This window comes from Phacochoerus africanus, chromosome 8, assembly GCF_016906955.1.
Source record: "Phacochoerus africanus isolate WHEZ1 chromosome 8, ROS_Pafr_v1, whole genome shotgun sequence".
NCBI lineage: Eukaryota > Metazoa > Chordata > Mammalia > Artiodactyla > Suidae > Phacochoerus > Phacochoerus africanus.
The window spans coordinates 61,582,183-61,607,760 of record NC_062551.1 but is presented as its reverse complement, the minus strand read 5'-3'; the positions used below and the strand labels follow the sequence as shown (position 1 = coordinate 61,607,760).

At 49.4% G+C, this 25,578-nt stretch overlaps 2 protein-coding genes across 4 annotated transcripts; one reads left to right on the top strand and one right to left on the bottom strand.

Annotated features, from left to right (window-relative positions):
- Positions 1–643: 643 nt before the first annotated feature.
- On the bottom strand, positions 644–12,845 carry LOC125132907 (zinc finger protein 773-like). Its single transcript, XM_047790762.1, has 4 exons — positions 12,481–12,845; positions 7,611–7,737; positions 7,046–7,144; positions 644–2,244 (listed from the first exon to the last, which is right to left on the bottom strand). Exons 1-4 carry the CDS (start codon positions 12,841–12,843, stop codon positions 1,154–1,156), a joined length of 1,680 nt encoding a protein of 559 aa, XP_047646718.1. The 5' UTR covers positions 12,844–12,845; the 3' UTR covers positions 644–1,153.
- A 3,092-nt stretch (positions 12,846–15,937) lies between these two features.
- On the top strand, positions 15,938–24,374 carry LOC125132909 (zinc finger protein 772-like). Of its 3 annotated transcripts, XM_047790766.1 has the most exons (4): positions 15,938–16,199; positions 19,378–19,504; positions 21,087–21,157; positions 24,043–24,374. In XM_047790766.1, exons 1-4 carry the CDS (start codon positions 16,167–16,169, stop codon positions 24,088–24,090), a joined length of 279 nt encoding a protein of 92 aa, XP_047646722.1. In that variant the 5' UTR covers positions 15,938–16,166; the 3' UTR covers positions 24,091–24,374. The 3 variants fall into 3 exon arrangements, with proteins under 3 accessions (XP_047646722.1, XP_047646723.1, XP_047646721.1); XM_047790767.1 differs by lacking the exon at positions 21,087–21,157; XM_047790765.1 differs by lacking the exon at positions 24,043–24,374 and having other exon boundaries at positions 21,087–22,666.
- Positions 24,375–25,578: the final 1,204 nt, after the last annotated feature.

The following is a 25,578-nucleotide window of genomic DNA, read 5'->3' as shown; positions in this document are numbered from 1 at the left end:
CCAGCCTGGCACAGTGGGTTAAGGATGCAGTGTTGTTGTAGCTGTAGAGTAGTAACTGATCTCGTCCTAGCCTGGGAACTCCATATGCTGTGGGGCAGCCAAAAAAGAAAAAAAGAAAAAATTCTACTCTAGGAAACTGTTAAGAAATGAAAATCAAAGCCATAGATGGTGAGCAAATATTGGTTAAGCATTTATCAATGAGTAACTTGTATCCACAATATATTAAATTGCAGGACAATTATTTTAATAGTAGGCAAAAAACTTTGAACAAATAATTCACTAAAGAAGATATATGAATGGCAAACACACAGGGAGAAAAACTCAACACTGAGTCTTTAGGGAAATGCAAATTAAAACCATAATAAAATCCTACTACACATCTACTAGAATGGCTAAAATGAATGGCCAATGTCTTACATACAAAAGTCAGCAAGAATGAAGAAACTGGAAATCTAATACACTCCAGGAAGAAATGCGAAATGGCATATCCATTTAAGACACAGAGTGGCCAGTTCTGAAGAAGTTAAATGTTTGGATCAACTTCCAGCACGACAGTGTGAGGAACTTTGCAGGCCTGCTTCCCAGTGAAACTGGTGAAAATCATAAAAACACCATTTAATGCCTCTGGAAATGATCCTAAGGATAACAGCAAATGAAGAAACGTTTATTTAAGAAAACCTAATATCCAGTAAGAACAGCAAGAGACAGTCACATCTGAACCAAGACCACACATCCTCCCCTCCCCTTGCTCCAAACTCAAGAGATGGAAACTCCATTCTGGACTGATGCAGCCAAGGTTACAGGGCTCCCTCTCTCTGAGATGGCAGGCAGTGGACTAGCCTCTCAGGAGGGGCAGTATGTCAGCAGTTCTCATCCTGCTCCAGTGTGTGTGTCAGGATGAGTGACAGTCAATTGTTGGCTCACTCATTAAATGCTACTCTTCAAGCTTCTGTAAGCTTATGGTAAGACAGAGACATGCCCTGTACTCTTGAGGCCTTTCTCCAGTCTGAACTTACTGGTGCCAAACAGGGTTAAGCCTTTGGCTGAAACCTTTCTTCACAGCCTGTATTCATAAGGCTTGTCTGGGTTGTGAAGTTTCTGTTGCTGAACTGGCACAGACCTTTGGTTAAAGGCTTTTCCACATTAGTTACATTCAAGATTGTTCTCCACTGTGAATTTTCTGGTGTTGAATGAGGTTGAAGTGCTGGCTAAATGATTTCCCACAGTTGCTACACTCATAAGGCATTTCTCCAGTGTGAATCCTCCGATGTTTGACAAGGCTGGAGCTATGGCGGAAGAATTTCCCACATTCCCTGCACTCGTAAGGTCTGGCTCCAGTGTGAACCCTCTGGTGTTTAACGAGGCTAGAATTCTCACTAAAGAATCTTCCACATTCATCGCATTTAAAAGGCTTTTCTCCAGTGTGAACTTTTCGGTGCTGCATGAGACTAGAGCTTTGGCTAAAAAATTTCCCACATTCACTGCACTCATAAGGTCTTTCTCCAGTGTGAATTCGCCAGTGATTAATAAGGCTTGACTTGTGGCTATAGAACTTCCCACATTCACTGCACTTGTAAGGTCTTTCTCCAGTGTGAACTCTCTGATGTTTCATGAGGCTTGAGTTAAAGCTAAAGAATTTTCCACATTCGCTGCACTCATAAGGCCTTACTCCAGTGTGGATTCTGTGATGCTGGACTAGCGTGGAATTATGCCTGAAGGCTTTTCCACATTCACTGCATGTAAAAGGCTTTTCTCCAGTGTGAACTCTCCGATGTTGTATGAGGTCAGCATTGCGACTAAAGGATTTTCCACATTCATTACACCCATAAGGCCTTTCACCAGTGTGCACTATTTGGTGTATAAAAAGGTTGGATTTATGACTAAATAATTTCCCACATTCACTGCATTCATAAGGCTTTTCTCCAGTGTGTAGTCTTTGGTGCTGAACAAGTAAGTATTTCTGACCAAAGGCTTTCCCACATTCACTGCATCTGTAATGCCTTTTTCCTGGGTGAAAATCCTCTGTGCTTTCAGTGCTCCTGTGTGGCTCCCCTCTGCTCTGAGCCACTTGATGCCTGAGGAGACCAGAGCCCATTGGGGAGTGCTTCCCACCCTCTTCTCCTCTTACAGGTTTCTCTCTAGAGCTCAGCTGCTGGTGTTGGTGAAGCTTTGCTCTGAGCACTCCTTCTGCGTAAACACTCTGCTTGGATGGGGCCTCCTCAGCCTGCACTCCATGCCAACAACCTGAAAGCAAAGAAATGCTGATGAAGCGGATGCAGAGTATGTAGACATCAGAGGGACAGGCAACACCCTCACAAATGTGTCTGGGATTACCAGCAGGCTCACAGACCAGGACTCCTGAGGAGCTAGGACTCCAGGATGGGCTGCGGCTCAGGGAGGACAGATAAGGTCTCCCCAAACTCCTCTGCAAGTGGTTCAGCAGGGCTTTAGCTGCTTTCAACACAGGTACACGGTGCAGTAGGGTGTGTCCAGGCCCATATCAAGGACATGTGTTCACCTCATGACACATTTAGTGAATGCTTGCACTGCATCCTGGAACACTTGACATTCTCCTGCTGCTTCAGCATCCTCTCAAACAGGCTGAAACTTGGCACACAGGGCACCAGTGTGAGAAGGTGGGCCCCTGCCCAAGTTTCTCCTTCCTGCCCTCCTGACTGGGACCCAGTGCCATTCAAAAGCACCAATAAAACCCCCTCACATCATCCTCCTGTTCCTCCTCAGTCCCAGCCAGTGATGCTGTATCCCCTTCAAGGAGGTCCACCATGGCACTCCATGAAGTCAATGGTGCATGTCTGGCTGCTGTCGCTCTGATCGCACAGGTATTTGGTGGTCCCATCCCTAAAGATCAGTGGCTCAAGATCTTATGGACCAGGATCTCAGCAAGAATATTCAGTCCCACCACCTCCCAATTCACAGGAGGTCAGCCAATTATTCAAGAAAGGTGAAACATCTTTGCAACATTGCCAGGCTTTTCTTTCTTTTTTTTTTTTTGTCTTTTTTGTTGTTGTTGTTGTTGCTATTTCTTGGGCCGCTCCCGAGGCATATGGAGGTTCCCAGGCTAGGGGTTGAATCGGAGCTGTAGCCACCAGCCTATGCCAGAGCCACAGCAACGCGGGATCCGAGCCGCGTCTGCAACCTACACCACAGCTCACGGCAACGCCGGATCGTTAACCCACTGAGCAAGGGCAGGGACCGAACCTGCAACCTCATGGTTCCTAGTCGGATTCGTTAACCACTGCGCCATGATGGGAACTCCTGCCAGGCTTTTCTTAGTGTTGCTGTCTATCAACGTGCCAGCTACTGCTCAGCTCTTGACCCCTGGGAGCAATCCCAAAAGGAGATCTGGCCACCACATCTCTCCTAAATGGATCCCGGCCCAGCTGAGGTCACCCTAAAGATGGAGGCTGCTGCCTGTGAGAGGGGCCACAGGAAGGAAGCCTCTAAGGTCTTCCCAGACCCAGCAGCTCATGAACACGAGAGGTCACAAGGAATTATAAGGTGAAACTCAAAATTTCATGAGAGGAGATTTCATTCAAAGAGATGAAGGGGAAAGGAGCACTTAATGTGGGCTTGCACGTCCAGCCCCAGGGATGAGGCAGCTGCCAGCATTATGAAGGAGGCTAAGACACATAAAGATACTTTGATTCTCCAAATTCAACTCTCACCTGATAGTTTGGGGCTGAAGACACCCAAGGAGGATAGAGGTGTCCCAAACAGCAGGGTAGGAGTGACAGGGGCCAAAACATGTGATGAGATTCTAAAAGCCTCAGGTGAGGAACCTGAAACCTCTACCACCACCCTGGACTCAAAAGCCCTGCCGTTAACTATCCGGATTTTCATGGCCTGGAAATGCCTGATGAGAAACTGCCAAAGAGGCCCATGTGTTCCTCTGCGAAAACTGGCATGGTTCAGTGGACGTGTCAATTCTTTGGGCATTCAGACAAGGAGAACCCTGAGCACATTTCTAACCCAGGAGTCCCCTTTATTACACAGCTGCCCATGATGGTGACATCTGATGCTTTGAGTTTTCCTGTTACAGACAGAAGCCACTGCATGGCACCTATGATGCTGGAAAAAGCAAAGTCCCTCTCAGTGAGAAAGTGTGGAGCTGCCCCTGCTAGAGAAGGTGGTAAACATGCCACAGTATCACTGGAAACAAGGTACTGGCCTTTGGCCGGTTGTTGCAGGCCTACTAAGAGAAGGGAAGCTTATGCCCACAGTTTCTCCTTACCAGGAGTGGCAGTGAACTGTCGATTATGGAAACCTTAAAGTTCAAGTCCCCCCCACCAAGTCTCCAACATCTAACACAAATGAGTTAACTAAAGACACCTGGAGTTCCCGCCGCAGCACAGCAGAAACGAATCCGACGAAGAACCAGGAGGTTGCGGGTTCGATCTCTGCCCTCACTCAGTGGGTTAAGGATCTGGCGTTGCTGTGAGCTGTGGTCTATGTCGTTGATGTGGCTCGGATCCCACATTCCTGTGGCTGTGGCATAGGCCAGGCAGCTGTAGCTCTGATTAGACCCCTAGCCTGGGAACCTCCATATGCTGGGGGTGGTGCGGCCCTTAAAAAAACGGAAAAAAAAAAAAAGACATCCAAAGGGAGCCAGTGATGACTTGGCCTTGGTGGTTCTGGCCAGTACATTTCATTCAGTGCCTGTTACTCACTGCTCACAGTCCCATTTCACCTTTACCTCTGAAGGAACACATTTTCCAAGTTGTCCATGAGTTATTTAAATAACCCAGGCACTGCCCACACTTCCTGCCAGGACCCGAGACAGGATCCATCCTTAGTTCTTTATCCGCCAGGTATCTCCCCCGCCTTTTTAATTCTTTTATTTTTTATTGCCTTTTTTTTTTGTCTTTTTAGAGCCACACCCACGGTATATGGAAGTTCCCAGGCTAGGGATTGAATCGGAACTGTAGCAGCAGGCCTACACCACGTCAATGAAGGATCTGAGCCACGTCTGCGAGCTACATCACAGCTCATGACAACGCCAGATCCTTAACCCGCTGAGCAAGGCCAGGGATGGAACCCACATCCTCATGGATGCTAGTCAGGTTCATTAACCGCTGAGCCCTCATGGGAACTCCTCCCCTGCCTTTTTTAGCCCTACCACAGCATGCAGAAGTTCCTAGGCCAGGAATTGAACTAGAGTGACCTAAGCCACAGCATTGGCAATACTGATCCTTAACTGCTAGGCTACCAGGGAACTCCAGGTAGCCCCCCTTTCCCATCAACCCAAGGACACTAGGCAAAACTAGGTAATATCTATTCCCGTCTTAAAAGGATTTGTCGTAGCCACAGGAGAGACTAGCTTTGGTGCCAGTACAGCAGTCACTGTCACACATGATCAAATCATGATGGCCAACCACCACCTTTCAGCAGCCCTCTCCCATCATGTACAAAGGCTGCAGAAAACCTTGGCCTTTTTTCAGCAAACCTGCAAGTCTCTCAGCCCAGATGCTCATGGTTAACAAAATGGCTTGTGACTTTACTAGCCAGCAAAGGCAGTGTTGGTGCTGTAACGCAGGTCAGCTACAGGCCGACCTATGAGGATTAGGACAAGTGGTAAAAATCTTTTGGGGGAGTCCCCATCGTGGCTCAGCGGAAACAAATCTGACTAGCATTCATGAGGATGCAGGTTTGGTTCCCTGGCCTCTCTCAGCCCCAGTGTGCTGTGAGCCATGGTGTAGGTCACAGATGCGGCTCGGATATGGTGTTTCTGTGGCTATGGCAGAGGCTAGTGGCTGCAGCTCCTGACTGGACCCCTAGTCTGGGAACCTCCATATGCCACAGGTGTGGCCCTAAAAAGACAAAAAAAACACCCCAAAGAAACAAAAACCTTTCGTAAGATAGCTGAAAGCGGACTTCCCATTGTGGCGCAGTGGTTAATGAATCCAACTAGGAACCATGAGGCTGTGGTTCGATCCCTGGCCTTGCTCAGTGGGTTAAGGATCCGGCGTTGATGTGAGCTGTGGTGTGGGTTGCAGATGCGGCTCGGATCCCGCGTTGCTGTGGCTCTGGCGTAGGCCGGTGGCTACGGCTCCGATTAGACCTCTAGCCTGGGAACCTCCATATGCTGCGGAAGCAGCCCTAGAAAAGGCAGAGAGACCAAAAATAATAATAATAATAAAAGTAACAGAAAGCTTCCAAAAGACCCCCTTAAACCCGGAGGTGCCTGATCTGTTCTCTTGGGTTCCCCCACTATGTGCGGTGCTGGCTGCACCTGGATTTCAAACCCTCATTATACACCTGATAGGACTCTTCTTAGCTGTCACCTTTGTCAGTGCTTGTCTTCCGTGGCATGACCAAACTATTCCAGTCACTGCCAACATCTCCACGACCCAGGTGGCAAGTGTTGTTCGTCCCAGTGAGTTGTTAATAATGTTGAGACACCACAGGGTTAGCTGCATTGCAGCCTTTAAACCTCCCAATCTTCCTGCTGCCTCGGTGTCCCCACCCCCAGGCTGTGAGCCCCTCCCCAAGAAGCATCAGTGTGAGAAGGCTGGTCCCTGCCATTAAGTCCCCCTTCTTGTCCTCCTCTGAGGTGACCTAGTGACTTTCAAATGCACCAATAAAATCCCCTCGTGCCTTTCTTTTCTCATGTTACCCGTCCCCCTGCCCCAACCAAGAAAGGCCCTTTCCAACAGGTCCTCCCCTCTGTCTGCCTCCCCTTAGCCCTCCCTCCCACATGACCCCTTCTAGACCCCTCTCTCCCTCCCTCCCCCCGCCCCCCAGACCCGTGAGGATGGTGAACTTTGTTTGTACCCTTAGGCGCTCTTAGGTTTCTTCTCGTGGCTGCGCCTGACGGGCTGTGTCATAAGAGTCCAAAGTGGACCTACTGTTGGTAAGCTCTGCAGAGGGGGCAGTGTGGGGCAGCCGTGGGTCAGAAAACAGCGTAGACCTGAGAACTGGGCAGCTCAGGAAGAAAAGATGGAAATCCGCCTTTGCCCCTGGACAGACACCTGCTGCGGTTTGATCCCCTCCCCGAGGGCACACCCCCCTTCCTCCCTCCAAGTACCTGTTGGCCTGGCTGCACGCATGGCTCCAGTGGCAGACAGAAAGGGCTCTCCCCACCGCTCCAGCTGAGAAATGTCATGTGTCCTGGAAGATGTGAGTCCTGAGGGAGGAACGAGGCAGGCAGGTCAGGGCAGCCCACGCCACGGGAACGGAAGCTGAATGTTCCAGAAAAGAAGGCTGGAGAAGGATCCTGCAGGAACAACCCAGTGGAGCCGTGGCCATGTTGGTGCCTCCCTTCCTGGCACAGGCAGATTCCACATCAGCCAGAGGAAGTGGGCAGAACTGGGGCACAGAACTGCCATGGATGTTCACAGCATCACCAGGCCAGGGAGAGGCCAACGGCGTGTGATCTGCCCGCTTGACGGCCACACTCCTCATCCCCAAACTCTGTCCTGCACGTGGGGTCCGAACGGGTAGCACACCCAGCCCAGACTGTCGTTCACAACACAGACTACAGGACATGGGAAGGACGCAGCACCCACGGACCAGCTCTGGGAAGGACTGACCTGCTCTTGCTGTCGGGGAAGAGCAGAGCGCCACCTAAGCCACGGGTGTGAGGACCTTACCCAGAGAGGCCATCAGTGAGAAGGTCTCCAGCATCACGCTGCGGTACAGGAGCCTCTGGGTTTCATCAAGGAGCCCCCACTCCTCCTGTGAGAAGCAGACAGCCACGTCCTCAAAGGTCACTTGGCCCTGCAGACGGGATGGTTAAGTCTGCGTGCAGCCTCCTTTCCCAGGAGTCCCTGCACCTCCTCTGACAGCCACCCTCCTTGCCCACTCCCCACCTTAGAGGAGATGCCAGGCCCTGGTGCCCACTTTCAACTTGCCATCCCGTCAGCCACTGTGTCTAGCCCTCAGCAACAACAGCCAGGGGAGCAGATGGCATCCAGGCTCTGGTCTTCCCCTTCTGCCAGACAGTTGTCTGGGATCCTCTAGATTATGCTTCCCAGCCACGCCCAAAACTGAGTCACCGTTCTCCCTTCAGTACTAGTACGAGGGCCTGGGGCCATCAGTTTATACTCCCTCCCAACAGGTACATCATTCTTTATATCACACCTCCCCTCACGGCCCCGAGCCCTCACTGCCACCCTCTGCGCTGCATCGTGCATCTCCCTGCCTCCCATGTGCCAATGTGCACACAGCACCCTGAGGGTGCTTGGCAGATGTGATGAGAATCCCACGTGCCCCAGTACTCCAAAGGCCCTAGCTGCCAGGGGCATGTCCCCAGGCCTGTTTTAAGGCCTCCCTACTGGGCCCTAATCCTTGCTCCCTCCTCAGCCACCGGGAACCAGACGCAGATCTCAAGTACACTTCGCCCTCTTCTTCTGTGTTGCACAGCTGCCCCTTCGCCAGTCTCAGCTTCCTCTGATGTTTATTCAAAGCTCAGATCCACTAGTCTCACATAAGGCCTACCAGCTGTCCCAGAGGATCCCAAGTAACCGCGTGCTCATCTCCAGGTCCCAGCAGGGATAAGCACCTGAGCCTGGGGAGCCCACAGCTGGATGAATAAGCAGTAGTGCCAGCTTTGCTGTCATCTCACTGTCTCGTCTCCACATCCATCTCCTGTCCGCGCCCTGCGGAAACCTCCTCACGCCTACAGTGTCTCCCTGTGGCCACTGTCCTCCCTCGTGTGTTTCTGTGAAGCCCACCGTCATCCAGCAGGAGACTAGGAATCCTTGGCCCCACCCTCCCCTCGCTTGTCACCTAACACCCTGCCACTGGGACCTGAAGATGCCCCGGCCGAATCAGATCCCCAGCTCCACCCTGGTCCACACACCATCCACACGGAGTGTCTCCAATCCGAACCCTTGACCTAAACTCCAAACGTGTGTCCAGGTGCCCCCTCGATAAATCTACTCAACTGTCTCTGGACCATTTCGGTTCAATGCAGGCGGAACCTAATTCCTAATACACCCGCTGAAAATCACCAGCTTCAGGAGTTCCTGGCGTGGTGCAGTGGTTAACGAATCTGACTAGAAACCATGAGGTTGCGGGTTCAATCCCAGGCCTTGCTCAGTGGGTTAAGGATCTGCCATTGCCATGAGCTGTGGCATAAGTCGCAGATGCGGCTCGGATCCCGCGTTACTGTGGCTCTGGTGTAGGCCGGTGGCTACGGCTCCGATTCGACCCCTAGCCTGGGAATCTCCATATGCCACGGGAGCGGCCCTAGAAAAGGCAAAAAGACAAAAAAAAGAAAAAAAAATCACCAGCTTCAACATGGTGGTTCTGCCCTGCATCTAGCAACTCAGGCCAGACGTCTCACAGTCACCCAACTCTTCCTCTTCTGTCTCCCACCCTCCACATCAGAAACACTGTTTGGGGAGCTCCCTTTGTGGCACAGCAGAAACGCATCTGACTAGGATCCATGAGGATGTGGGTTGAATCCCTGGCCTTGCTCAGTGGGTCAGGGAATCCCACGTGGCTGTGGCTGTGGCATAGGGTAGCAGCTGCAGCTCTGCTTTGACGCTTAGCCTGGGAACCTCCATGTGCCGCGGCTGTGGTCCTAAAAAGCAAAAAAAGAAAAAAGAAACTGCTCGGGAGTGCCTGCTGGGGCGCAATCCCCAGCCCGGCCTGGTGGGTTAAGGATCCAGCATTGCCGAGACTGCAGCACCTAAGTCTGATCCCTAGCCTGGGAACTACATGTGCCGCGGGGCAGCCAAAAAAGAAAGTCTACTCAAACACACTCCACAACACCTCCCACGTCCACTGCCCCCAGTCTGGTCCAGCTACCTCCACCGCTTACCCTGACTACTGCAATAGTTGCCTCCCTGCAACCCCACAGTCTACTCTCTGCTGCAGAAAAGCTCATCAAGCCTCAGTCAGATCAGTTTCTTCCTCCACTCCCAACCTTCGGGCTCCCGCCACTCAGAATAGACGCCCATTCAGGTCTAACTCCTGCTTCCTGCCATGTCCACCAGACAGCAACAGAGACCAGTCTCGTCTCCAGCATTTTCTAATGTTGATCACTGTGAATGCGATTTCTAAGTGTTAGGCCAGTGGTTGCCAGAAGTGGAAACCAAACCATAGACTTCCTGGTCTGGAGTAAGGGATCTACCCTCAGCCGAGGACCTTCCAGGGATCTCAGACGGAGGAGTAGGGAGAGAGCAGGAAAGGAGTGCCAGGACACTACAATCCTGGAGCCCATGCAGGTGGGAGGTGAAAACGGTGAGGCTCTGGGACAGCCTCCGCTGACCTCTGCCTGGTCTGAAAGCCATGCTGCAGCCAGATTAACTTATGGAAAAGGAAGGCCCTGAGAAGAAGGCAACTATGTTGGGCGCCAAAGGCTCACCCACAGTGCCCCCCACCATCTGCCTCGGGCCCCAGTTTTGCCTCTTACCAGCTGTGTGATCTCAGGTAAATACTCGACCTCCTGTGCCCCAGTGCTGTGACCTGTCAAATGAGGATAACGGTGTCCACCCAATGGAGCTACTGTTTGCATCAAACTCATTCCTATACGTGAAATAGCAAATATGGATCCTTTTAACTGCCTCGTAAGTGATCCTTCTGTCAACATTTTGGTGCAAATGAACTGTTCGGTATGAAAAGTATTTTTTAAACATACCTTTTATCTATTTATTTATTTATTTATTTTTGCATTTTAGGGTGGCATATGGAGGTTCCCAGGCTAGGGGTCGAATAGGAGCTGTAGCTGCCGGCCTACACCACAGCCACAGCAACACCAGATCCGAGCCGCATGTGCGACCTACACCACAGCTCATGGCAACTCCGGATCCTTAACCCACTGAGCAAGGCCAGGTGTCAGATCTGCGTCCTGATGGATGCTAGTCAGATTTGTTAACTGTTGAGCCACGGCAGGAACTCCTAAACATACCTTTTTAAAAGAACGAAATATAAAAAAACATGATATTGAAGATACTTGACTCAATGAAATGCTCAGCAGTATATTGAAATGTCAACCAATTATTAAGTGCTTATATCTGTTCACTTATTTATTTCTTTATTTTTGCCTTTTCTAGAGCCGCACTGAAGGCATATGGAGGTTCCCAGGCTAGGGGTCCAATTGGAGCTGTAGCCACCAGCCTACACCACAGCCACAGCAATGCCGGATCCAAGCTGCATCTGCAACCTACAACACAGCTCACGGCAATGCCGGATCCTAACCCAATGAGTAAGGCCAGGGGTTGAACCCTCGACCTCATGGTCCCTAGTCGGATTCATTCACCACTGAGCCACGACGGGAACTCCTCTGCTAACTTTTTAAATCCGTGTTATTTTAATTGTCTAGGTGTGTATATGTATGTACCTACCAACTAGTGTTAAATGAGTATTTCATAAACTCGCGATGTAATAACTGAGGGCTTGACCCCAAGAAAACTGAGTAGATACTAGTGCCATTGGCAGCCTGGCTGCCTGCTATACACTCTCTTGAAGGCCCCTCCTAGGGGCATTTCCATTGGAGCAGTTGCTCATCCCTCCTGCTTTAAAAGCTGGGTGCTTAGGCACCAAAGAGGATGCTCTGCTAGCCTGGCTGACTCATCTTTTTCTCTAACAGGAGTGGAAATGAGCCCCTGCTGAGCCTGGAGTGGCAAATCTGCACGACTGAATCAGAGTCCTGGACTCTTAAACCCTATAAGCCTCCATTCCTGCACACTCCAGCCAGAACCACTTCACAGCACAGGAATACGCCCCTTTGGAGGCAACCCCACCCTCCAAGTTTATCTGCGAGAACAACATAAAGATTCTCCCTCCTAAATATGAGCCCCAGGACTTGCTCTGGGCCAGGCCACCACTCACCATCCCCTGGGTATATTCAGCCCAGATCCCTCCCCAGAACCCAATAGGTGAGTGAGCAAGCTACCCACGTGACACTTGGGACACCTCAGGGTTACCATGTACAAAATCTAGTCCCCGAAACGGGCTCCCTGCACTGAATCCCCCAGCTCCACTCTTGCAGGTGTTCAGGAAACAAGAAGCAAAAGTGCAAACCAAAAATCCCTACTTTTTCAGAGCGACGTCTGGTGCGGTAGGAAATCCTGTCTGTTCAGTTTTTAAAACCCATTGGAGAGTTGATCATTCCTCCCCATCTCTAACCACCAGCAAAAGCCCAGCCCCCCACCCCCGAACTATTAGTCTGTCGTACTGACTTCCTACAGGGGGACCTTTCATCACCCCCATCCCAGTCTGTTTTTCCCTGAGAAGCCTTTGGAAAACTGAAACATAGGTTGAGTCACAACCCTTCGCGGCCACCAGCAGCCTCAGAACGAAGGTCCCCGCTGCTCGCGCTGCCTTTTCACGTGTCTCGTCCCCTCAGAAGCGGCTCTGTGCGCAGCTGAGACAGACCTCGAGGTAAGACTCCGAGTGGAGTAACTGCCCCAAGGCTTTGATTTTGCCGGTCCCTCGGCCTGTAAGCCCCTCCCACACCCCATCACACTCGCTGGCAGAAATGGGGACCCCCACCCACATGCTCCTACAGACCTGGGCCCAGGTGCTTGAGCAGGGGACGGTCAGCGGGCCCTTGAGTGTCCGAGGGGCTGAGCGCCTAGAGGACGAGCGTTTACCTGAACCGGGACCCTCCGCGCGGCCGCCGCCATCGGAGTCTGAGGGCTTAGAGGGGCGGGGAGCGGAGGACCAGGTCGGGACCCAGGCATCCCTGCCCCCGACCCAGAATCGGGTTACCCTCGGCGTCGCTGCCGAACGCCAGCACCGCCTTTGTGCGGTGAAGACAACGGCTGCCTCCTCTCGAGCCTTCTTGCTCTCGTGCCCCAAGCTCAACACCAGGTTTCCGGAGGCTCTAATCGGGAGGACCGACCCTAAGGCGACGCCGGAAGTCCCGCCCATCGGGTTCCACACACGGTAATGTCTGTTTTCTTGGCGGAGCTTTTAGCAGCTACGGAGAGCAGCGCCTGCTGGGTAATGTAGTTCCCATGTCGCCAAACGTGGAGAGAGTGGACCGCTGCAGAGAAGGCGGTGGGAAAGAAATTAGGGTCCGGAATTCGGCCAGATTGTCATCTAGAGACTTTATTGTAGGTGCGCCTGTATTTCAATGTCCCTGCACAGTTGGTGCTCCAATCTTTCCTCCTCTTGAAGGATTTAAAGGATCTTGACCACAATAAAGCCATTTCCCAGGAACAAAGCAGTTGTGTATTACCAAGTTTCCTTTGCTAGGGGGTCGCCCAATATCTGGATGTAGGTGATGAGAGAGTCGGGCGACCTCAAGTGTTCACCATCCTCCCTCTCCCCAAACATAACTGTGCTCTTTCCCTCCTTATGGGCCCCGCTCTAGTGTTCCAGCAGGACACTAAGCCTTTTTTTTTTTTTTTTTTTTTTTTTAGCGCCGCACCCGCGGGCATATGGAGGTTTTGCTTTTGCTTTTGCTTTTGCTTTTGCTTTTGCTTTTGCTTTTCAGGGCTGCACCCGCCCGCTTATGAAGGTTCCCAGGCTAGGGGTAAAAGTCAAATCAGAGCTACAACTGCCCGCTCCAGCCACAGCCACAGCCACACAGGATACTAGATGCATCTAAGACCACACCACAGCTCACGGCAACGCCGGATCCTTAACTCACTGAGCGAGGCCAGAGATCAAACCTGCAACCTCATGATTCCTAGTCAGATTGTTTCTGCTGCCCCATGATGGGAACTCCAGCAGGACACTAAGCCTTAAAACCCATAAGCCAGCCCTTCTCTCCTGCCAGGTTTCCTCCCTTCATCCCTTCTTACTGTGTTCCACTACCCATCTCCCTGCAGGTAGGAAGCATGCTAGACTGTTGACACCAAGCAGCGATTGATAAAAGAGATGCCAACATTTATTATGTGTTCTCCCACCACCTCTTTCACCAATGACTCTTTTGTGTCAATCTTCATTTCTCTGATTTTTCTCCTGTTTTATCTGTGGACTAAGTAGTGACCAACTTCATCACAGCTTTGGAATGACTCATTGTTAACGAAAAAGGGTTATGGGTTTGAAGCTGAAGTGAATAGAAGCAGGGAGTCCAGAGTGTTGAGACATCAAGTAGGTTTATTGACCAGCAAATGGCCAGGAGTACTGAGAGAAGGCTCAGGCTCCCCAGCGTTAAGGGGCCTGTGGCTGAAGTCATCTGTGTTAGGTTAGGATCAGGCTACATGGGAGGGGTAGGAGGTGAGGATGAGACAGTTCTAAGATAGGGTCATGAGACGGGTAGGAGGAAAGGGTGAGAATGTTCCAAGATAGGGTTTGGGTTGAAGATTAACAAAATGTAGGGCAGTCATCATTCAGGAATAGTAGGTTCTTGGCAAGATAAGGGGGTCAGAGGTTTGAGCAGTTTAATCTGGCTCTAAGACTCATGAGTGCAAAAGATGACGAAGCATTCACTCCTTCCTGGAACATTCTGGAACTAGGTGTTCTGTACCAGTTGATTCTGGAAAGGAGGAGAAGAAATGCCGTATTAGACCAGCCAAGGATGGGCTGGCTTCCTGAAACCTCAGGAAAATGTACCCTCTCAAAGAGAGAAGCAGATTCTTTATCACTTTGATCAAATGACAGATCAGGATGAACAAATACAGTTCGTGAATGAACTTGTTTGTTGAAACTTTCATGTAAGTGAAAAAAAGTGAGCAGAGAAATAGTAAAAATATAAGTAAAAAGAGTTCCCCAGTGGCATAGTAGTGTTTGCTGTGGCAGGTGTTTGATCCCTGGCCCAGGAACTTCCACGTGCCTTGGGTATGGCCAATATATATATAATTTTAATATATATAACCATATAATTTTTAAAAAAATATATATATAGAATGTAAAACACTCGAGCACAAAGTGGTAGTAATGGACCACACACATGGGATGATAGAAATCCAAGTGGCTTTATTTAGAAAACACCACAATGTGGCACATAATGGGAGGGAGGGAGGGAGGACTCAGGAGGGTTAGTCTCCTCGATGAATGTGAGATAATGTGCAAAGAAACGCCCATTAAGCCAAGCACAGGAATTATTAAAGCAGATGTATAATTCATATTTGTTAGGCTACAAGCAAAACATATTTTGGCAAGCATAAGGTTCAAGTTAAATCATGTATAGGAATACCCTGGCGGCCTAGTGGCTAAGGATCTGGTGTTGTCACTCACGCTGCATGGGTTCTATCCCTGGCTTGGGAACTTACATATGTCATAGATGCGGCTGAAATAAATACATAAATCATGTATAAGCCAGAATGATTTCCCCATACCTTAATAAGTATCTTCCATCACTTTTCTTTTCAGATATATGTAACATAGCTGAAAGGAACTGAATATATCTGTGTATACGGAGTGAGAAATAGTATTTGTAAAAAGAGTTACTCACTGGGTTAGACGCAATCACTGATTGTACAGTCAGGAGAAATGTTTTCTGAGGTCACCAGAGACACCACCATTGTCCACCTGTACATCAGTGTCCTAAATCCTTACTGCACTTCCACGTTTTGTTGGCCACGAATAGAGTCTTCACTCTTATTCCTGACCCCAAATGCTGAGGCCCACATCACTAACGCTAGAGCTTCACACTACATGTGTATATTTGTTAACGTATTATTAGCTTCCAGCTATAGAAGTCTGAGTGACATTAGCATATGATACGTCCATTTAAATTTTTTTTTTTTGGTGAGTATTCTCTGCATAGAGAAGCCCGAGATAATATGTTCCTAAATATTTAAGTGATGCGTTACAGACCACAGCCACCAGAAATATGGGTGCGTGTCCTTTAAGAGGAAGTGAAGCTCCGCCCAATCCTCAAAAATCTAACGTCATTCCTAGGCGCCGCTAGTTAGGTAAGCGGCCCTGGTGCCGCTGTGAGAACTACATTACCCAAGAGCATCGGGGGGGGGGGGGGGCACTGGTCCAATGAAGGCCAAGGAAAGGGGCGTTTCCATTCATAAGGAGGACGAGGGGGCGGGACTATCTTTTCCCTTTTTTGGGTGGACATTTTTTCCTGCTTTCGGATTAATCCACCAAATCCGTCTCCAGACCGCGGCGTCACACCCGAGGGGACACAACAGGGAAAACGCGAGAGAGGCGATTTCTGCCCTGAACAAGCGAACCTGAGGTTCGTAGTGGCATCGCCCGGGTGACCCAGCCGCCGGAGCCCGGGACCTTGCACTCGTTAACGCTTTCCAGCTACTCCTCTTCCCCTCACTTTCCCCGGACCACGGGCGCAGATGGCGGCGGCCGTGCTGACGGACCCAGTGCAGGTGGGTGCTGCACCCCTGGGTCCTTTCCCTCCCTCCATCTCTGAATCCTGAAGCCTCGAATGAGGGACACTCAGGTCCCTGCAGCTCAGGCGAATGTGTTCAGACGATAGGGGTTCTCTCAGTTGGGTCCTAGATCTGACAACCAGTATAGGAGGATGAGAAAGGACCCTGCCGGCGGAGGGGTCAGCTCGAAGAACGGCTTGGAGGTGTGACACAGCCTTTGGGAAACCCGTTACCTTTGGTGTCTGAAAAGATCGGAGAGCCTGAGTAGCTGTGCCTTCATTCTGAGGGTGATGGGAAGCATAGAAGGTTCTGAACAGAGGAGAGACGCGACCTTATGGTTTAAAAATTATTTCGTAGACTTGGGGGTAAGGATGAGGGAGGTGGGGCCCAGAAAGGCTAAGACTTGGTCCAAGGCAACACCGATGACAGGGGGCCTTGATGACAGAGCCACAGAAGGGCGATAGCCCCAGGGCTTTGTGGTAGGGCAGGAGTAGTGGATAGGCCTGAGCCCTTGGGGCTCTTTCGTGGTTGTTTTTCATAGTCTCCCTCTTCCCACAGGTTCCCATGGTCGCATAAGTAATTACTGGCCCTATACAGGGGAGGGGTGGATAGCCAGGCCTTCATCAATTCCAGCCCCACCTTGACTCACGAGGGCTCCAGAGTTTTGGTGTCATAAGACACTTTATATATTTATTTATTTTTGATTTTGAGGGGCACATCTGCAGCATGTGGGAGTTCCCAGGCTGGAGGTCAAATTGGAGATGCAATTGCCAGCATCCACCACAGCCTAAGCCACAGCCTACACCACAGCCACAGCCACAGCCACGCAGGATCTGAGCTATGTCTGTAACCTATACCACTGCTCACAGCAATACCGGATCTTTTTTTTTTTTAAATAATGATTTTTATTTTTTCCATTATAGCTGGTTTATACTGTTCTGCCAGTTTTCTACTACACAGCAAGTTTACCCAGTTATACATGCATGTATACATTCTTTTTTCTCATATTATCATGCTTCATCATAAGTGACTAGTTATAGTTCCCAGCAGGATGATATACAGCAAGATCTCATTGCTTATCCGTTCCAAAGGCAATAGTTTGCATCTATGAACCCCAAATTCCCAGTCCATCCCTTTCCCTCCCCCTTGGCAACTACAAGTCTGTTCTCCATGTCCATGCTTTTCATTTCTGTGGAAAGGTTCACTTGTGCCATATATTAGATTCCAGATGTAAGAGATATCATATGGGCAGTACTGGCTCCTTAACCCACTGAATGAGGCCAGGGATCAAGCCCACATTCTCCTAAATACTAGTCATGTTTTTAACCCGCTGTGGCACAATGGGAACTCCTGTTTATTTTTTGGTTGCATCCCCAGCATGTGGGAATTCCTGGGCCAGGGATCGAACCCATGCCATAGCAGCAACCCAGGCCTCTGTAATGACAACACTGGTTCTTTAACCTGCTGTGCCACAGGGAACTCCATAAGACACTTTACTTGTAGTCTCGAAGCTCTTGAGTCTCAGGACCCTGGAGAAACCCAAAGGCAAGGGTTCTGAGTATAGACCAGGGGCTGTGTGGAAGGGTTCCCATTTCTGGTAGCCATTGGAATAGGGTGTGGAAGTTTGTTCCAGGCACAGGAACTAGCATGTGCAAATACTTGAAGGTGGGATTGAGATGGGAGTTTTCAAGAAACTACAGGTCTCCACCACATGTGGTAGCATTTGGGAGCAGGTGTGCAGGAGTCACGCCTGAAATGGCCAGCACACAAGCTAGGCCTCTGTTCTGAGGGTGGTGTAGCCATGGTGGGTGTGGAACAGAGGAGGGTGATCTGATCCAGGTTTTAACAACCTCCCACTGGATGCCAAGTGGAGAACAGGTTGTGTGTGAGATGAGGGTTGAGGGGAATAGGATAATGACAAAGAGATGGGATGGGGTTCATGCTGCCTCACTGTCCAGGTGAGCAGTAATAATGGATGGGCCAGAGGGATGTAGGTGGGAGAAGTGATTTAGTCAGGTTTTCTTTCTTTTTTCTCTTTTCTTTTTTTTTTTTTGTCTTTTTGTCTTTTTGCCATTTTCTTAGGCCACTTCTGCGGCATATGGAGTTTCCCAGACTAGGGGTCGAATTGGAGCTGTAGCCACCGGCCTACCGCCAGAGCCACAGCAAACACAGGATCCGAGCCGCATCTTTGACCTACACCACAGCTCACGGCAACACTGGATCCTTAACCCACTAAACAAGGCCAGGGATCAAACCCGCAACCTCATGGTTCCTAGTCGGATTCGTTAACCACTGAGCCACAACGGGAACTCCCAGGTTTTCTTTCTTTTTTGTTCCTTACCCGCAGCATGTGGAAGTTCCTGAGCCACCATAATGACATCGCCAGATCCTTAACCCACTAGGCCGCCAGGGAACTCCCTGGGTCAGATTTTCTGATGTGAGAGAGATAAAGAGATAGCCCCAAAGATTTAGGCTTTATCAGCTAGAAGGGTAGAAACTCCATTGGCTGACTCTGAAAGGATGTCAGGAATTCATTTGTGGCCATGTGAAGAGTCTGAGATGTTTCAATGGACACTGAGTGGAGGTGTCAAGTGAGCTGCTGGACACAGGGTTGAAGTTCTACAGACGGTTCAGGATGGAGGCATCCAAAAAGTAGAAGATCATATGTACATAGTTTTACAGTGGAGAATCTACACATCATGATGGCAGTGCAGTTAATAGCCAGGAACGTGATGGTGGAGGCCAACAGCTGGGTCAGGGGTGGGAGTTGTGAGGGAGAGAGCGATCCACGAGAGTGGGTGCATGTGGAGAAGGAGTATGAACTAATGGCCCTTAGGCCCCGGAATTAGGGGTTTTAGGGAGAAAGACGAGCCCAACTTTGTTGTCTGGTAAGCATCGTCTTAGCCCCTCCAGGAGAACTGGCTGGGAGGCGGTGGATGGGGGTGTCACCCTGCTTGCCAGCCCCAGAGCTTAAATGATACCTTTCTGCCTACCTGCCTGTTGTTGCTGTGGTCAGAGGGACCTTGAGAGAGCAGACGCTATACACCCAGCCCTGGTGTTCCCTCTGAGTTGAGGAGTTAGGTCAGAGGCCATATTGAAGGGAGCTCTCGGGGGGCAGGATGGGGGTCCTTGGGAGACTGGCTGCTCACAGACCTGGCTCTCCCCATTGTGGCAGGGGAAAGTGAACCTTGAGGACGTGTTCGTGTACTTCTCCCAGGAGGAGTGGAGGCTCCTTGATGAGGCTCAGAGGCTCCTGTACCGCGAGGTGATGCTGGAGAACTTTGCACTTATGGCCTCACTGGGTAAGGCCCTCACATCCCTCCCAGTTTCCTGGACTGAGCTCTCCCCTTGCCTGATTCCCAGGCACAGCTAGACCCTTCCTGAATCAGAGTCATAGGCATTATGTCCCTCCCCAGTTCCTGGAGTAGCTGCTGTGGATGCCAGGTGTGAGCTTTTGTGCACCACCACCTCCAGCTTCTGAGCATTCCTAACATCTGCTGCTGTGGAGGCCTGCGTGGGTGGATGCAGGAGTGAGGCATCCTGTAGTCACCCAGCGGATCATATCCAGCCTGTCCTCTCCCTGACGGGGTGCCTCTGTCCAGAGCCACAGCACCCATGTCCCAGGTTCTGCCCCTTTCCTCTACCCGACACTTCTAAGAGCCTGTGTGTGTCAGGAATTTCAGGGTCCAGTGTGTTCACTACTTGTTGGGACCACTAGGTTATTCCTGCAAGACACTATTTCAGAGTTAGTTTTACAATCTTTAGTTTTCTTTACAGAGGGGTGGTTCACCTAGACCAGTGCTGGCCTTTTATTTATCTGTCCTATCTTTTCCTTAGGATATGCATCTTCCACGTCCCATGGGCTTGCCCCACTGGAGCTGGGCAATGAGCCCTGGGTATCTGACTGGGCAGACAAGACTCCAGCCATGACCAGAGAGGCTCAGGGAGGGTGTGACCCTGGTGACTGGGAGCTGGGGAAGGTGTGATGTCGGGCTGGGTCCTCACTGTTCCCCACCCTCTCTGTGCCCACAGTTGTTTAAGTGCCAAGGCCTCTGGCCACACTTTATTTACTTTCCCATTTACACACTTATCTTTTTTTTTTTTTTTTCCTGTCTTTGCCTGTGGAAGTTCCCAGGCCAAATATTGAACCTGAGCCACAGCAGTGACAATGCCAGATCCTTAACCTGCTGTGCCACCAGGGAACTCCCACACATTTGTTTTTTATGCTTTGATCCTTGGCCTTTGGCTGTTCCCTACCTTTGCCTGCACATCTTAGCTGTTCCTCTGCATTGCTTTCCAACATTGGCTTATGCTTAATGTGTCAAGAGATGTGCACATACCTCGAATAATGCTTAAGTACCAGCTGTTCTGTTCAGTTATAGCCATTCAGGGGACTCACACTTCTGCACAGCTCTCACCTGTCCCCAGTGCCAAGGCCTTGCTGAAATCCATCTGTGGACGACTCATTGCAGTCCCTGGCTCTTCCTGGGCTGTCCCACACATTTGTATCCTCTCCTCATCAAGGCCGCTTCCATTATTTATTTTTTGGCCACCCCAGTATATGGAGTCCCCCCACAGGGACCAGATCAGAGCCATACTTGCGACCCACACTGCAGCTGCAGCAACACTGGATCCTTAACTCATGGTGCTGAGCTGGGGATGGAACCTGCATCCCAGCACTCCAGATTCCACTGATCACATTGCACCCATTCTTTGACCTTTCAATGCCAACCACTGCATAGCAGCCCATCACTCAGCTTGAGTTCAGGCCTCTTGTCCCAACAGCAGACCTTGCTCTTAGTTCCATTAAACGCACATTTATAATGAGACTGCCCTTTCCCACCAGTGTCAACATGTCCTTCAACAGCATTTGTCTGCTTTCAGGTTCTTGGCATGGAACGGAGGAGGAGGAGATACCTTTTGAGCAGAGTGTTTCTGTGAAAGGAGTGTCACAGGTCATGATTCCTAAGATGGTTCTGTCTTCCCAGAAGGCCCACCCCTGTGACACATGTGGCCCCATCTTGAAAGACATTTTGCATTTGGCTGAGCACCAGGACACACACCCTGGGCAAAAACCATACATGTGTGTGGCATGTGGGAAACAACTCTGGTTCCATTCAAACCTTCACCCCCAAAAACAGCATAGTGGAGAGAAACCCTGCACAAGGGACGAGGGCAGGGCCTTGCTCATGAAAAGCTGCCCTGTCCAGTCATTGAAGATGCCCTTTGGCACAGGGGAGGTTTGTAAGGACTTCCCAGCTAGCTCAAGTATGTTCCAGCATCATGCTTCTCTTAGTAAATGGAAGCCACAAAGGAACAGCAAGCCTGTAGAGGCCTTGCTTAGTGGACAAAGGCATTATGAGTGCAGTGAGTGTGGGAAAGCCTTCAGCCGCAAAGACTCACTTGTTCAGCACCAGAGAGTCCACACTGGAGAAAGGCCTTATGAGTGCACTGAATGTGGGAAAACCTTCAGCCGCAAACCCATACTTGCACAGCACCAGAGAATCCACACTGGAGAAATGCCTTACGAGTGTGGCATATGCGGGAAAGTTTTTAATCACAGCTCTAACCTTATTGTACACCAGAGAGTCCATACGGGAGCAAGGCCTTACAAGTGCAGTCAATGTGGGAAAGCCTACAGCCACAAATCCACGCTAGTTCAACATGAGAGTATCCATACTGGAGAGAGACCTTATGAGTGCAGCGAATGTGGGAAATACTTTGGTCACAAATACAGACTCATTAAACACTGGAGTGTTCATACTGGGGCAAGGCCTTATGAGTGCATTGCATGTGGGAAGTTCTTCAGCCAAAGTTCTGATCTTATTGCACATCAGAGAGTTCACAATGGTGAAAAGCCATATGTGTGCAGTGAGTGTGGAAAAGCCTTTAGTCACAAACATGTGCTTATTCAGCACCACAGAATCCACACTGGCGAAAGGCCATTTAAGTGTAGTGAGTGTGGGAAGGCCTTCAGGCAGAGGGCTTCCCTCATCAGACACTGGAAAATTCATGCCGGAGAAAGGCCTTAGAATAGCAGGGAATATGGCATCTTGTTCAAAATACTGGATGACACCAGAGAGAAGCTCCAGAGAGCATTTGTGACGAGCCATCCGCTGGAAGATGAGCATGATGCATTTGAACTCCCACTCTGAGGAGATTTTTCTGTGTGCCAGATAAATGGGGAGCTTTCTGGAGCCATGTTGCACTTAGTAACATGCCATGGTCCTCTGTGAAAGGTCCCTGCACACTAGCCAGAAGTATATCACTGCCAGCGTGTCTGAAAGAAGCCATCCCCCAGTGCAACAGCAGGGCCCCAAGTTGTGTGTGAATCACATGCTGGATTTGTTCAGCCTCCAAGTCACTTACCTTGGGAATTGCCTGCCTCACATTGTTCTGGTTTTGCAACAAATGCTTTTAGGTTTTTGGTGGGTTTTGTTTGTTTGTTTTTTCTTTGCTTTTTAGGGCTGAGCCTGCAGCATATGGAGTTTCCCAGGCTAGGGGTCAAATTGGACCTGCAGCTGCCAGCCTATGCCACAGCCACAGCAATGCTGGATCTGAGCTGTGTCTGCAACATACATCGTAGCGTGCAGCAATGCCGGATCCTTAACACACTGATTGAGGCTAGGGATCCAACCTGCATCCTCATGGATGTTAGTCATGTTCATTAACTGCTGAGCCGTGGTGGGAACTCCATGCAACAAATTCTTTAGGTTTTTTGTTTTGTTTTGTTTTGTCTTTTTGCCTTTTCTAGGGCTGATTCTTGTGGCATATGGAGGTTCCCAGGCTAGGGGTCTAATCGAAGCTGTAGCCACCAGCCTATGCCAGAGCCACAGCAAGGTGGGATCCAAGCCGTGTCTGTGACCTACGCCACAGCTCACAGCAACGCCGGATCCTTAACCCACTGAGCAAGACCAGGGATTGAACCCGCAACCTCTTGGTTCCTAGTCAGGTTCATTAACCACTGAGCCACGACAGGAACTCCCCACAAATTCTTTAGCTTTTAAGCTACCGTTTGTCCTGGGGATTCTGTTCACTTTGTGGATTGAGTTGAGGACAGAGTTGGGCTCTGCCTGCCTGAAGGGATGCACAGCTTCTGTGAGAGCTCCAACTGGTGTGTCTCAGTGGTAGTAGCAGAAGGGCAAAGAAAGACCAGCTCTCATTCTAGTTTCAACCTAATTTGCCTTACTGCTTGAAGCCTCCCAGCTGAGAATACCAGTCTTTGTGGGCTTGCCATGTGGCCAGTGTTGTGACAACCTCTGGTGTGTCCGGGAGCAGCATGAATGGAGTTCCTTGTCCCTGGGGGATGCTTCATATTTCCCAGCCATCTTGAGGGAAACTTGATTCCCTGGGACATAGCAACATTCCTTAAATCTCTTATTTGGTAGGCAGATGTCATTGTCTCCTAAAAAGCCCTGGAAGGAATCATAATTGATACAGAGATGCTGATTAATAAGAGGTCGAGAGATTGTAGTCACCTGTAGGGAAAGTAACTCTTAAAAAGTGTGTCCACAGATGTTTCTATCACTCTGGCTTTGGTATGGGGCTTTACGGAAATCCTCAGGACCCCCGTCTGTTTCTAATAATTTTATGGCTATGATCACTGAGAAATCTAAACATTTTCTGCAGTTAGTTGCACATATTTATAGTATATAATTTGATAAGTTTTGGTACATGTTTGCACCTTTGAAACCAAGTGTCTTGATTCCTTTTAAAATATCTCCCCCCTCACCCATTCCCAGGCAAGTACTCATCTTGCTTTCTGTCACTATAGAATTGTTTGCATTTCCTAGAATTTTATGTACATGTGTGTGGAATAATTTTTTTTTGCTCTCCGCAGCGTGTGAAAGTTCCTGGGCCAGTTATGGAACCCATGCCAAAGCAATGACCAAGACCCTGCACTGACAACACTGGATCCTTAACCTGTTATGCCACAATTGAACTCATGGAATAATTTGAAATGTACTAGGAGTTCCCTGGTGGCTGAACTGTTGGGCGGTAGTTAAGGCTCTGGCATTGTCACTGCTGTGGCTGTGGTTACTGCTGTGATGTAGGTTCACTTTTTGGCCCAGGAACTTCCACATGCTGTGGGCGTGGCCAAAAGCATATGTACTAGTTATGTATCTGACTTTTTTTTGTCTTTTTAGGGCTGCATCCACAGCATATGGAAGTTCCCAGGCTAGGGGTCTAATTGGAGCTGCAGCTGCCAGCCTACACCACAGCCACAGCAACTTGGGATCCGAGTTGCATCTGTGACCTACACCACAGCTCACAGCAATGCTGGATCCTTAACCCCCTGAGCGAGGCCAGGGATCGAACCCACTTCCTTATGGATACTAGTTGGGTTCGTTACCACTGAGCCATGATGGGAACTCCTGTACCTGGCTTTTTTAACTCTGCATAATTACTTTGTGATTTATCAATGTTCTGTGTATCAGTAGTTCATTGTTTTTCATCCATACTTCTGCTTAAACTATTCCATTTTAGAGAAATTGTTTAAAGCAACTGACCTAGGAGAGAACTCACAAGAATGAAGCTACAGTATCTGTTACAACCTTAACTGGGAAGTGATGTGCCATCGTTTCTGACTTAGCCTATGTGTAACCCAGACTAGTCCTGGTACAAGCTGGAAGGGAGCTCCAAAGTGGTGAGAAGACAAAGAGGTAGGGATTTGTGGGAGGGTTTCTTGGATACTGGTGACCACAACCATAGTTGTTTTTCTTTTTCTTTTCTTTTTTTCTTTTTTGCCACTCCCATGGCATGCCACAGGCCAGGGATCAAACCTGCACTGCTGCAGCAATCCAAGCCACAGCAGTGACAATGTTGGATCCTTAACCCTCTGAGCCACTGGGGAACTCCTATTTCTTTCTTAATTGTTTGCTGTGAGTCTCCAGTGAAGTATCTTATTCTATGGGAAGGTTTCTAACTAGAAGTTTAATTTCCATTGTGTACATGTATTTATACAAGTTATCTTTTTTTTTTTTCTTTTGTTGGGCTTTCATGGTTTGTATCTTTCTCAAGGAGTAAATTTGTTTAGTGAAATCTTTCAAGGAATTCTCTTATTATTTTAGTACCTGTAGAATGTGTAGTGTCCCACCTCTCTTATTCCTGATACTGGTAATGTCTATGTTTCTCTTTTTTTCTTGATTAGAAGTTTATCAGCTTTACTAATTTTCTTAAAGCAGTTGATTTCACTGATTTTTCTATTTTTGTTTTTTTCCCCTGTTCCAATTTGACTTTTACTATTGCTTTGTGCAGTAGTAGTCAGTGTATTTCCTTTTTCTTCTGCTGCTGCTTTTTAACATAGAAGCTGAGATCCTTCACTTGAAACTTTGGGATTTTTTTTCCCTAATATAGGTGCTAAATATTAAAAGTT